This window comes from Herpailurus yagouaroundi, unplaced genomic scaffold (assembly GCF_014898765.1).
Source record: "Herpailurus yagouaroundi ecotype Mexico unplaced genomic scaffold, PumYag 569, whole genome shotgun sequence".
In the NCBI taxonomy this organism is placed as follows: Eukaryota; Metazoa; Chordata; class Mammalia; order Carnivora; family Felidae; genus Herpailurus; species Herpailurus yagouaroundi.
Window position 1 is genome coordinate 7,804,870 of NW_024412786.1, and position 12,502 is coordinate 7,817,371.

The 12,502-nt window shown below is 66.1% G+C and overlaps 1 protein-coding gene across 5 annotated transcripts in view; it reads left to right on the plus strand.

The window, feature by feature from the left end:
• Positions 1-6,838, plus strand: part of IGF2 (insulin like growth factor 2) — a 16,054-nt gene extending 9,216 nt beyond the window's left edge. For 2 of the 5 annotated variants that reach the window (XM_040466247.1, XM_040466248.1), the window contains exons 2-4: positions 3,294-3,456; positions 5,311-5,471; positions 5,773-6,838. In XM_040466247.1, the coding sequence (XP_040322181.1) occupies positions 3,294-3,456; positions 5,311-5,471; positions 5,773-6,012 (564 nt within the window). In that variant the 3' untranslated portion in view covers positions 6,013-6,838. Of the gene's footprint in view, positions 1-6; positions 339-1,281; positions 1,417-3,293; positions 3,457-5,310; positions 5,472-5,772 lie in introns of those variants that run through there. The other 3 variants (XM_040466245.1, XM_040466249.1, XM_040466246.1) reach the window with 3 other exon arrangements.
• The last annotated feature ends 5,664 nt before the right edge of the window (positions 6,839-12,502 follow it).

Sequence of the window (12,502 nt, forward strand, 5' to 3'; positions counted from 1 at the left end):
CCCCCCCCCCTTTCACGTTCTCTCTGTGTCTCTCTCTATCTCTGCCCCCCTCTATCCTTGATACAACAGCTGACCTCATCTCCCGATACCCTTTCCCCCCCTAAAAGTACAACATCTGGCCCGCCCCAGCCCGCGGACAGCCCGCCCTCCCCAGACGATCAGACGAGTCCCCCCCCCCAAAAAAAAGCCATCCCCCCGTTCTGCCCCGTCGCACATTCGGCCCCCGCGACTCGGCCAGAGCGGCGCTGGCACAGGAGTGTCCGGCAGGAGGGCCAGCGCCCGCTGCTCGGTTTGCGATACGCAGCAGGGAGGTGGGCCGCAGCTGTGCCGGCTTCCAGGTAAGCGGCGTGCGGGCCGGCCGGGCCGGGCCGGGCCGGGGGGCCCCGGCGGGCCCCGGGCTGGGGTGGGGGGGGAGGGGAGGAGGCCGCGGGTCCGGCTCCCCGTGGCGAAGCCCGCGCTCTCCCCAGCGCCGCGGAGGAGGGGCGGGGGTGGGGTGGGGGTGGGGGTGGGGGGCCGGCTGGGGGCTTCGGGAAGTGCCCAGGGAGGTGCGAGCTGTCTGCAGAGGCGACTTCCTGGTCGGCTTGTGGGTGCAGCGGGGTGTTGCTGAAAGCCTGCGATTTGGGCCGTGCGGGGGCGGGCCGTGTCCCCCAGGGTGCCGGGTAACGAGGAGGGGCGCGAGCCTCAGAAACCCACCCTGGTATGTTGACGCCGTGCCAGCAAGACTGAAGGAGGAAAACGGGGTGGGCGGGGCCAGGATGGAACAGGGGGCGAGTTGGCAAAAGGCTCACACCCGGCGCCACATTTGCAGTTGACCCCCTCCTCCCCACGCGCGGGTGCACCCCCCCCCCACACACACAGCCCCTTCCCTGTCCCTGTCCCTGTCCCCAACGTTTCCACCAGGGAATCTGGGGAGAGGGGCCGGTGGGAGGCTCCGAAGGGCAAGAGTGTACAGTCTGGAGAGGGTAGCTGCCCCTGCCCAGTGGGGTAGATGGAACTTTCCATGCAAGGGGGTGTAGAGCAGCCCCCCTGCCTCCCCTTCCCCCCACTGCCTGGCGCCTAGAGGGGCTGGGGGTGCAGGAGGAGCCCCCCACCCCCACCCCCACCCCCACCCCCACCCCGGGGTACTTTGCTGAGGGATGGTCCGGAGCAAGTTGTTGGGGGTGCGGGAGAGAAGGGACTGGCTGGGAAGAGGGAGGGGGCGGGAGCAAAGGGGGCGGGGGGAGTGGTCAGCAGGGAGAGGGGTGGGGGGTAGGGTGGAGCCGGGGCTGGGAGGAGCCGGCTCAGACATAAAAGCCAAAGCACTGACCAGCCTGCAAACTGGACATTAGCTTCTCCTGTGAGGCAGTCCTTCCAGCCTCCTCCTCCTCCTCCTCCTCCTCCTCCTCCAGCCCCAGCGAGCCTCCTGTCCAGCTGCAGGTAACCGGGGCTGTTGAGCGAGGACCCCCGCTGCCCTCTCGCTCCGGCCCGCCCTGCCCTGCCCGCCCCCGCTGACGGGGGGTGGGGGGGGGGCTCGGGCCTCAGCCCCTCAGCCCCTCAGCCCCTCCTCTCCGCCTCTGCCGTCCTCGCCCCTGGCCTCCCTCCTCCCCGCCACCGCTGGCTCACCTGGCCCAGAGGGCACGCCTCTCACCCGGCCTCTGCTCTCCCGGGTGCCGGCCGGGACCCCTCACTGGAGTGGCTGGTTTGCAGAGGGTGCAGCTGTGGCTCGCTCGGAAGGCGCCCAGTCACTAGCTGGCCAGATTGTTCTTAGAATTTGGAAGCGGGCAGCGGCGGGGGGCAGCTTGGGAGACTGGCTGGGGCCTGGTCCAAGGCGGGAGGAGGTGAGGGGGGGCACGCTTCACACCCCCCCTGTGGAGCTGGCCTCTGCTCTTTAGCCGAGTTGAAGCGGGACTGTGCTCCCTTCTTGGTTGCCTTCTCTCCTGCACGATTTATGGCACCAGAATTCCCTGGGCCTAGCGTGCAGCGGCCTCGCTCCAGGCTGGGAAGGGGCATGCTGCGTGGTGGCCCCCCCCCCACCCCACGCCCCGCCCCGCCCCGCCCCGGGCCCACCGGGTGTGGAGCCTGGGAGGGGCACATCCGGGCAGGCTGCCCAGCCCCCGGCTTGGGTAGCCTCAGGGTGCCAGTGGGCTCGGAGGCACTGGGCCGTGACTGTCGCCCCAGAAGGGGCTTGTACCTGGGCCTGTGGAGGGCTTCCAGGGACTACCTGCCTGTGGTTGGGAGGGGGGGGGCTTCCACTTTCTGGAGGGGGCAGGGGCAGCTTGCTGGGTCTAAAAGAGAACCTGAGGCCCCCTCCCAAGCCCTCCCAAGCCTTAAGGGGCCTGGTTAACCCTGGCCCCGGGGCCTTGCAGCCACACAGCCCGTGCAGGGGGTGTGTCCCGAGACGTGCTTCTCGGTCCCGACTGGGCCCCAAGGACCTGGTGTCCAGCCTCCAGCTGGCCTGACTTGTTCTCTCCAGCTCCCTGGGTGGGGTTTGGTACCTCAGTGGGGAGAGGGTCTGATGAACCCACAGGGTCCTTGAGGTGCCTGGCCCTGGAGGGTGGGTGTGATGCCAGGCCCGGAGAGGAGGCCTGGGGCCTTTTTGTGTGTTTTGGGGTGCCCAGGGCAGGCTGGAGTGGGGGACTGGGCGATTCAGGAGAATGAGGCCCCCGGAAGTGTGGCTGGCACTGCATAGTAACCACTGGATCCTCAACCTGAGCTTTGCTCGGTCCCCGGGGTGGGGGGGTTGGGGTGGCTGGGAGGGTGGAAGAGGCTGTGGGGGAGGGGGAAGGGGTGGGATTGGCACAGCAGGACCCCTGCTGCTTGGGGGGGGGGGGCGGTCCTCTGGGATGCACACAGCTCTGCGGTGGGGTGGGGCCGTCTGCCATCTTGGCTGATGCGGGGAGGCCCGCGGAGTGGCCACTGCCCTGCGCTGGTCCCGCCCCCCCCATGACTTCATAGGACAGAGGCCAGGTTCAGTGTCCAGCCCTGTCCCCTGCGGCTCTGGGGTGTGGCTGAGCCCCTGCGGTGGTGACGGAGGGGGCCATCATCCCCTCGTGAAACTTGGTGCCCATCAAAGACGTGCTTCACACACATCCGCTCAAACCTGGGGCGACTGCGCACCCCGCCTGGGCAGGAGAGCACGCGTTCTTTCTGTCATTAGAGCAGCCACGTTTAGGACATGGCGATCTAAAGCCTTAACCGAACTTGGAATCAGGAGGTGGCTGGGCTGGTGTCTCCCAGAGGCCCCGGCCTGGCGGGGCAGCGGGAGTGGCCTCCGGCCCTGGACTTGGCTCATGGCCTCCTCTCTCCGCCCCTAGATGCCGATGGGGGTCCCAATGGGGAAGTCGATGCTGGTGTTGCTCACCTTCTTGGCCTTGGCCTCGTGCTGCTTTGCTGCTTACCGCCCCAGTGAGACCCTGTGCGGCGGGGAGCTGGTGGACACCCTCCAGTTTGTCTGTGGGGACCGCGGCTTTTACTTCAGTAAGTAGCCCAGTGCGCGTTGGGGCGGGGGTGGGGGGGGGCGCACCCAGCAGGTGCTCTATAAATGCTGGAGTCCTCCCTCCCGTCTCCCAGACGCCCATGGACACCTCCTGGGATACCTACCTGGTGTGGGTGGCCAGGCACAGGGAAGCTACTGAGACTCCATGAGCACAGTTGGGACCCTGGAGTCCGCATTTACTGGGCACCTGCAGTGAGCATGGGTGGTGCCCACACCCCTGACCTTCCTGTGACACGATGAAAAGTAGAATGCTCTCCTCCTAGGCAGGGTGGGATCTAGGTGGGGGCCAGGCCGTAGCAGGTGCGGGTGGGGTGCAGGGTGGGCTGGAGGCAGACCCCAGTCCTGGCAGGGAGGCGGACTTTCCTTCACTGCTTCTTCCTGACCTGCTCTTGGGCGGGCTGTGGGCACAAAAGTTTCCCACACATCTGGGGGGGGGGGGGGGATGCGTCTGCCATGTAGATGGTGGGCAGGTATTTGTGGATTACCTGATTTAGTGTTTGGTAGAACGGATCGGAGACCCCTAAAAACCAAAGCGTGTGTTGCATGCTCCATGGGCTGGGGGGGTTGCCGAGCTCCCCCCACCCCAGGCTTGCAGGAGAGGAGATGAGGCCCTGCCTACAAGACATTGGGGGGCGGGGTGGGGCATCCGCCTGAGGGGGTGGGCCTCAGCGTGGGCTTTGGCTGTTTCTTGGGCTTCTCTCTTTCCATGTCCATCCTGGGGCTGCTGGGTTTTCCCCTAGAGCGCTGCTTTTCCTTGCCCCGGGCCCTGGGTGGGGCCCCCAGTTGGAGGTGACCTCTTCCTCAGGGGCGTGCGTGGGCCATTGCCCTACCCTCCCAGAAAGCTGGGCCTCAGGGGAGCATTTATCTGGATAGGGGGAGGGACTGCAGAGCAGACCCAGGCTGACCCTGAAGGTGGGGAGCGCGAGCTCCCTGCTGCGGGCTCAGCCACCTCTGTTCCCAACAGGAGCCCAGACGCGGGTGGGGGCGGGGGAGGTAAGATGGTGAGGACCCTGGTGGTCACACCTGGCCCTGCGGCTCCCCGAGCGGCAGCCCCCTCTGCAGCCTCTACTTACCCAGCGGTGAAACGGGCCGCACAGACGCCAGCCTTGGTCTCTCCAAGCTTCTCTTTGAAAAGCACTCCTGCTTCTCCATGCTTTGGAAGCCCAGTCCACCCTGGCCTTGCCTGTGCCCCCCCCACCCCGCCCTGGCACCTGCCTCGTTTTGGGGGCAGGAAGTGGCGCTGCTGCGTAGGGTCTGGTGCCCAGGGAGTGAGGCCCCTGCAAGGAGGGCCGGGCCGAGCCCCCACCCAGTGGGACCTCCTCCCCACTGGCGCCCGTCCTCCCCCCCCCTCCACCTCCCCCTCCAAGGCGCGGGCCCGGACTTTTCCTTGCAGCTGACCTTGGAGCCCAAGCAGCGGAGGGGCGGGGACGACGGGAGGAAAGGGGGGCGTGGTTTCATGCAGGTCCTCACTCCTCCCCTCCCGTCTTCCCCTTCTTCTCCCATGCCTGCCTCGGCGGGGCGGCGGCGTCTCGAGGGCTACGGGCCACCCAGGGTCCTGCTCTGTTCAGGGAGGACACTTGCGTCCCAGCGTGGCCTTCAGGACGGGACCCTGCGCCCCGCATCGTGGGGGGGCGGCTGGGCCCCTGACGGGCTCACGCCTGCGCACTTTCCCCACCTCCCTGGGCAGTGGACCCTGGAGGCCGTGCCCACCGTCCGTGCGAGGAGGGAGGCACCGCGAGGCCAGGGGGCTGGCGCCCTGCCTCCCCGGGGCCGGCGCCCCCTTGCCTGGCTGCGGTGAACTCGGTGCTCAAGGGCGGCTCTCGCTCCCCCTGTGGGACTTCCAGGCAGGCCGGCGAGCCGCGTGAACCGCCGCAGCAGCCGTGGCATCGTGGAAGAGTGTTGCTTCCGCAGCTGTGACCTGGCCCTTCTGGAGACCTACTGCGCCGCCCCCGCCAAGTCCGAGAGGGACGTGTCGACCCCTCCGACCGTGCTTCCGGTAGGCACGGGGCCGCTGCTGCTGGGGGAGGGGGGGGGTGGTGGTGGTGGTGGGGACCCTGCTCTCCTGCCCTCCCTCTGGGGGGACCGGGGCTCAGCCAGCTCCTGGGCTCGCGGGTCCCCCACGCCAAGGACCCCGGCCCGGAGCCGGCCGTCCAGCCGTTCCCCGTGGGCAGGCGAGCCCCCCTCCCCGTGTGAGGCCGCTGAGGGGTCCACGGGGGAGGGCAGGGCGGCTGGGGGCAGGAGCTAGGGAGCGGGGGCCCCCTTGACTGGTCCTCCCCTCCCCCCCCCCCCACTCCCAGGACAACTTCCCCAGATACCCCGTGGGCAAGTTCTTCCAATATGACAGCTGGAAGCAATCGGCCCAGCGCCTGCGCAGGGGCCTGCCTGCCCTCCTGCGCGCCCGCCGGGGTCGCATGCTCGCCAAGGAGCTCGAGGCGTTCAGAGAGGCCAAGCGTCACCGTCCCCTGATCGCCCTGCCCACCCACGACCCCGCCGCCCACGGGGGCGCCTCTCCGGAGGCGTCGGCCAATCGGAAGTGAGCCAAACTGTCGTAATTCTGCAGAATGGCACCGTCCACCTGGTGCCCTCCTCCTGACCGGGGGCCGTGTTCCATCGGGTCCCGCCTCCGACACCTCCCGGTACCATTTTCCCTCCGCGGGCTCCCCCACCCCCAGCCCCCGTGCCCCAACCTCCCCATGTCAGGCTCTTCTCTCCTTGGCCTTCTCCATCCGGCCAAGGGGAATGGCAGTAACACCTCCAAAACTATACAAACTCAATTGGCTTTACATATCCCCCCAAATTATCCCCAAAGCACACGACAAAATACTAGACTATGAAGCCCTGAATGACACACACACGCATGCACATCAGTCCCCTTAAAACGAATTGGCTTTTTAGAAACACCAGAACAGTAATTTGGCTTAAAAAAAAAAAACACCAAAAAAACCCTAAAAATATCAATTGGCTAAAAAAATACTAAAACCAAATTGACTTCAAAATGATTGGCATCATGAAAGAATCAGGCACCCCCCTTGCCTCTCTTCCCCAGGGACCTCGAGTCAGATTGGCCGCGGCTCGGGCCCCTGACCGACCAGGAGAGGGGAGGGGACCCCAGATCTGCAGGCAGGCACGTCCTTGTTCTCCAGCCGGCTCCCGCCCTCCACAGGGAGCATTGGCCACCCTATGACAGCACGGCCCCTTCGCTCTGTTTTCCATCCCCGAAAATCACCGTGGAGCTGGTTGGGGGTTCCCAGGAAGACCGAAGGAGGGGAGAACAGAACATGAAAACCAAAATTTGTGAAAATAAGCTCTAATTGGCCCAAACCCCCATACACCCTAAAGTCAATCCTCCCCAAACCCACACCCCCCCAAATTCTCGCATCTCAATCCCCGCTCTAAAAAACAGGCATCGCTGCAGACACCCCCCTACATGCACACACACACACACACACACACACACACTCTCACACATGCGCAGCCCTCACACACTCTCGTGTACATGCACACATACACACACACTCTCATGCACACACAGCCCCTCACGCACGCACACCCTCACACGCACACACGCACACAGACGAGTGAACCCAGCCCAGTGCAGGTCGGACCACGTTCTGCCTCGGCCCCTTCTCCAAGCCGTTTGGTGATGAGGTTTTCATGGGCTGCTCTCCCCTCTGGGCCCCTGGGATGCACTCCTCGGGTGGGAGAGGGTGTGTCCCAGGCCTAGGTGGGCGACCCCTCTGTCTGAGGTGACGGAGGTGCCTTTGCCCACGACCCCCGTGGTGTGAGCCCCGAAGCCCCCCCGGGCCCCACCGGCATCCATGCCCCCTCCCGCCGTGTGGCGCAAGGAACGGGTTTGGTGGCACTGGAGGTGGCTATAGCTGAACGAGACGTGCCTTACAAAGTAGCCTGACCCCCTCGGTGTGCTCCGGTGAGAAAGACCTGGGGACCCCCCAGCACACCTAGGGAGCACCTTTGCGGGTCCTCTGGGGGCCTCTCAGAAATGGGGGCTCCCGGGAGGCCGGCAACGATGGTGGGGAGTGTGGGAAGTCTGGTGGTTGGAGGGGCGGGTGGGGGGCAGTGGGGGCTGGGTGGGGGGACGCTCTGGAGCAGGAGGTGGTCCTGCGGGGTTTGGAGTAGCGGAGTCAGGAGTGACAAGGAGATTTGCAGAATTACGGATGGAATTAGGAGCCCAAATTGTCGCCAGTTGATCTGTACCCCCCTTTAATTGGTTTCTCCTGGGGCTTTTTTCTTTTTTTTTTTTTTTTTTTTTGACCCCTCCTTAGCTTTTTACGCGCTCACACACCAAATTTATCTTACTCCCCGTCCCACGTAACAGGGGGGCAGTGACCAAGCAAGGACGCACGAAGCCACCACCACCACCTCTGCGGCTGAGCCGCACGTCCTGCTCCCCGCCATTTAGCGCCCCGATTCGGTTTTTGTTTTAATCTGTCCCTGTCGCTTGGGTTGAGTGGAGAGAGTGGGCCTCCGTGGGGCGCTGGCCACTGCGCCCCACGGAGAAGCCGGAGGGGAAGGGAGCGGGCCGCTGCCCGGCCTGGCCTCTGGGGACGGTGGCTGGTCCCCTGAGGTCCTGAGGGGCGGAGGAGGGGCGGGGAGGTGTCTCCTCGGTGTCAGGAAGGTGCTCGGAGGCCACCAGGAAGAGGGGGCCCCTGGCTGGCTCAGGCCGGCTGGGGGGGAAGGGGTTGCAGGTGTGTGAGTCGAGGGGCTCCATCAGGCTGGAGCAGGTGGCCGCCTTCCTTGCACTTGGGGAGCCCTCCCCCCACCCCTCGGTGACACCTTGCCCACCTCCTCAGCGCCCTGTCTTGTCCCCAGGAGGCTCCGAGCTCTGCAGGGCATCCTAGGGGCCAGGCAGGGTGAGGTCGGGGAGCTGGGGAGGTCAGGAGGGTGCAGGCCCCGCAGAGCAGGAGAGCAGGCGGAAAGGTCCATCAGCCGGGGTCGCTTGGGCCCCGAGGCCCGCGGGTCTGGTGATACCGAAGCAGCCACCACCTCGGTGCCTAGGGCTGTGGCAGGGACCCGGGCGGCTGGGAGGCTTACCTCACCCCCGCTTCTGCCCCCAGTGCAGCCCCCCTGCACGACAGCCCGACTAGCATTCTAGAGGCCCGAGGCTTCTGGGCCCTGGCGACGGGGCTGGCACGACCCTGGGGGCGGTCCGTGCCAGTCCGCTCGAGGCACAGAGGGCCCTTTGGCAGGCGTCCGGGGACTGGGCCATTCGGACCATTGGATAGAAACCCAAAGAGCCAAATCGTCGTAACTGGGACCCAGATTGGCCTGAGATCCAAAAAGACGCGGAGGCACCCTAAATTGTCTGCCCATCCTACCGGACGCCCAGCCCACCCAGTGTTACATTCTGCCTCCTTTGGGATGGGTGCTCCGGGACGTCTGCCAACGCTCCTCTGTGTCCCCCTGTGAGCAGCTCTCCGAGGGTCCTCAGCCATCCTGACCCGGGCCCCCCTCTGACCTCCTGAGCCCCTGCTTGTGGCTGTCCATCTTTTCTCCCCCCCTCAACTGTCTTCAGCAGGACCCCCTCTTGGGTCCCCCCCACCGTGCCATCACCTGAAGACCCCCACGTGCCGAGCACCGAATGTCATCTCGCCCGCTGCCCTGGTCCATCTGGCAGTGGCTGGTGCGGGCCTCCACTCGCCCCCTTTAACATGCTGATATTTCTGGCAAAACTCATTGCTTGGGTTTTGTCTTTAACGTTTACTGCTTGCAATCCCAATAAAGCATTCAAATTTATCTTGTTCTGAGGTCTCTGTTCTTTCACCGGCGCACGGGGTCCGGGGGTGGGGAGGGGCAGGGAGGGAGGCCCCTGGGGGTGCGGGCGCCCCTCTGCTCCCTCACGGCACAAACGGCAGGTCGGGGCGGCCTGGAAGCCTGTGCGCTTTCGGCGGGGACCAGGGCCATCTGCGTGGGGCCAGGGGCCTGGGACAATCTCAGGAGCCCAGTCCTCGAAGACGGGGTGCCCCTGCTGCAAAAAGGGGCTCTGAGGGGAGGGTTTCCAGGAGCCACTGAGGAGAAGGGAAGTGTCTCCAGTGCCAACCCCAGGGGCCTCTTCCAGCCTGGGGGTGGGTGCTGGGGGCCCACTGGGTTCCAAAAAGTTCTGGAAACTAGCTGTTGCCGAAGATGGGGTTTCATGTCACCCGCCCGGCCAGCTGCACGCACACGGGCAGGCTCACGCTCTCCCTGAGAAAGAGGCCACAGCAGGAGCTCCTCCTCAGACCTGTACCATGTCCCCGATTGCCCTGGCCACTGGCCTTTAGGGTCCCTGGGCTGGAGAGAAGGTGGCAGAGCTGGCATCCGTGATGCTCGAGGCCTCAGCTGGTCGCCTCCCTGCCCGCCCCCCAAGCCCTGGGTCCAAAGGTGCGCCATTGTGGGCAGTGGGGCCAGGAAGCATTCCGCCGGCAGACCCGGGGCTCTCGGGCCTGTCTGGGTGGGGGGAAGGCCTCCCGCCCTGAACCCCACCCTTCTTCCCGTCTCTGGTGTTTCCTGGCCTGGTGCTGGGCCGTAACAGGCTCACAGCCAGTCCTCCAAGGTCTCGAGTGGCATCCACACAGGCGGCTGTGGTGCCCACGCTCACTGAGAGCTCCAAGCAGGGGGACCCGGGGGCCGCCTGGAGGAGGCAGGACCGGCCTCCCAGGATGAGGAAAGAGCAAGTTGGATGGGGACACCGGGCCCACCTTGGGGCCTGACGGGGGTGAGGCTGGGGGACCAGGTGAGCAGAGGGCCCAGGGCCCAGCAGTACAGGCACACCCTGCAGTGAACGGCCCTGCCCAGTTCTGCTTCTCTCCCCTCCCTCTGCTCTGTCAACTCTCCGCTCATCCCTGGGGCCTCATTCATTCATTCATTCGTTCACACACGAGGGTGAGCACTCCCGTTTGCAGGGCTCCCCGAGGCTCAGGGTCATGGAGAGAGACGTTGGGGTCTCATGGAGAGAGTTATTTTGGAGTGCAGGCCTGGAGGAGGTGGGGAGCATGGGGTTCTTCTGGAAGAAGGGGTGGAGAGGGGCCTGGGGAGTCTGGGGTTAGGGACGGAGGCTAGGCTGCAGCAGGAAGAGGGGTCAGTGTGAGAGGCGAGGTCAGGGCCAGAGCCAGGGCACCGCAGGCCATTGTCACCCGTTCAGCAAACGTTTACGGATTCCTACAGTGGTGCGCTGAATGCTGTTCCCCGCAAAAGACGACGTGTCTACATCCTGAGCCCTGGAGCCCGTGAATGTGACCTTATGTGGAAAGAGGGTCTTTGCAGGTGTCAGCGGAGGATGAGCTCCTCCGGGACTCAGGGTGAGCCTCAGTCCAACCACAGGTGTCCATGTGAGAGAAGAGAGGGGCGGACAGGCGGCGAGGGTGGCCCCGAGAGCCCGGGAGCTGGGGGGGGGGGTCTCGGCCCTGGGACACTGACGGGAGAAGCTGACTTGGGACTCTGGCCTCCAGAATTGGGAGAGAGCGGATTCCGTCCTTCGAGCTGCCCGGTTTGTGGTCACTTAGGAAAATCACATGAGGAGACACCTGCCCGACTGGGTCCCTGTCCCAAGTGCTGAGGACGCTGCGGTGAGCGGAGTGGTGGCCGGGCCCATCCCAGAGGCGCCCCCATCCCGCGGCCCCGGCGCTCCAGGCCGTGCCCGAGCGCCTCCCTCCAGACGGCTGGCGCTCAGCTCCGCTCCCCACCTCCGTGGAGCCCAGGGGGTCCTTTACAACACGAGGCCGGGCCCGCGGAGGCCAACAGATCCCCATGATGGCCCCTGCATCTGGGCGAACTCACTGGCGTGTTCCCGCCTCGGGGCCCTGGCACACGCTCCCTGCGGACACCTGCCCGGTCACTCTTCTCACACTAAGCTCTGCGGCATCGCGCCCACCCAGGGAAGCCTGTCCTCAGCTCTCTCTCACGAGGGCCATCCTTGCTCGCATGTCCCCCAACTGCACCCCGGATGCAGAGGGTGACGCCAGGCCCCGGCCCTCAGGGTCGGAAGGAGGGGTGCCGTTTGCCAAGCTGGACACACGGACTTCCTTTCTGGGCTGCCGACACCCACTCGGGCCTCCGTCTGGCATTCTCCCCGAGCTGCAAAATGGCTCCTGCCGGGGCCTGTTCAGCTCCCTCCACGTCCTGCGGCCCCCTGACCCCGTGTGCTCGTGGCCACCGCTCACCCAGCCCGGGGTCCCCTGCCCTCCTCCTGACCCCGTATCCAGTCGGTGGACAAGGCCCACGGCTCCACCAGCCTCTGGACACCACTGCCGTCCAGCTCTAGTGTCCTGTGCGGCCACTCTCCCCTTAGGACCCCGCATGGCTCCCGTGGGCCACTGGGTAGAGTGCAAACCCCAGGCCAAGCTTCAGTTCCTCAGCCCCAGAGTGAACCTCCCACCCCCTCCCGGGCTTCTCCTGTACACGTGCTAGCTGCTCTCTCCTGGGCCCTCTGGTATCTGCTCTTACCCTGGTAACCACACCCCTACAGCACACCCTCCGTTGCTCGGTGCAGCCCCCCCACCTCCACCGCCCCAGATGAGCAGGGAGGCAGGTGCACTGCCGTGCCCGCCCGTGGCGGGGGGCGGGGGGGGGGGGGGTCCTCCTGAGCTCGCCCGCCGGCCAGGCGGCCTCAGCGCCGAGCTGGCCAGCAGGGCCCCGGGTCGTGCCACGAAAGTCTCCATCACAGCCGCCTTTGGGGGCCCCTCGCCCGGCCGCTCTCCCTCTCCTTCCTGGAGGCCTCCCCGCCTTGGACCGCCCGCCTGGCTCTGGCCCCTGGGCCTCATCCCCAACAACCTGTGTCCGCCCGCGCGGCTGGTCTCGGCTCGCAGGGTCCCCGCTCCTCCCTGCCTGGGCCCGGCACACGACCGGTGCTCCCTCACAGGTGTGCCCGGGTCAGGGGGCCACAGAGCCAGCCACGCGGGCCCTGGTGGGCGGCGGCCTCAGGCTTCCTAGCGCAGCCCCCAGCCTCTCTCCCTGCTCCCAGCCCCAGCCAGCCCAGGCCTCAGCCGGCCAGGAACCAAAGAGAAAATGCCTGTTTATGCCAGTTACGCCGAA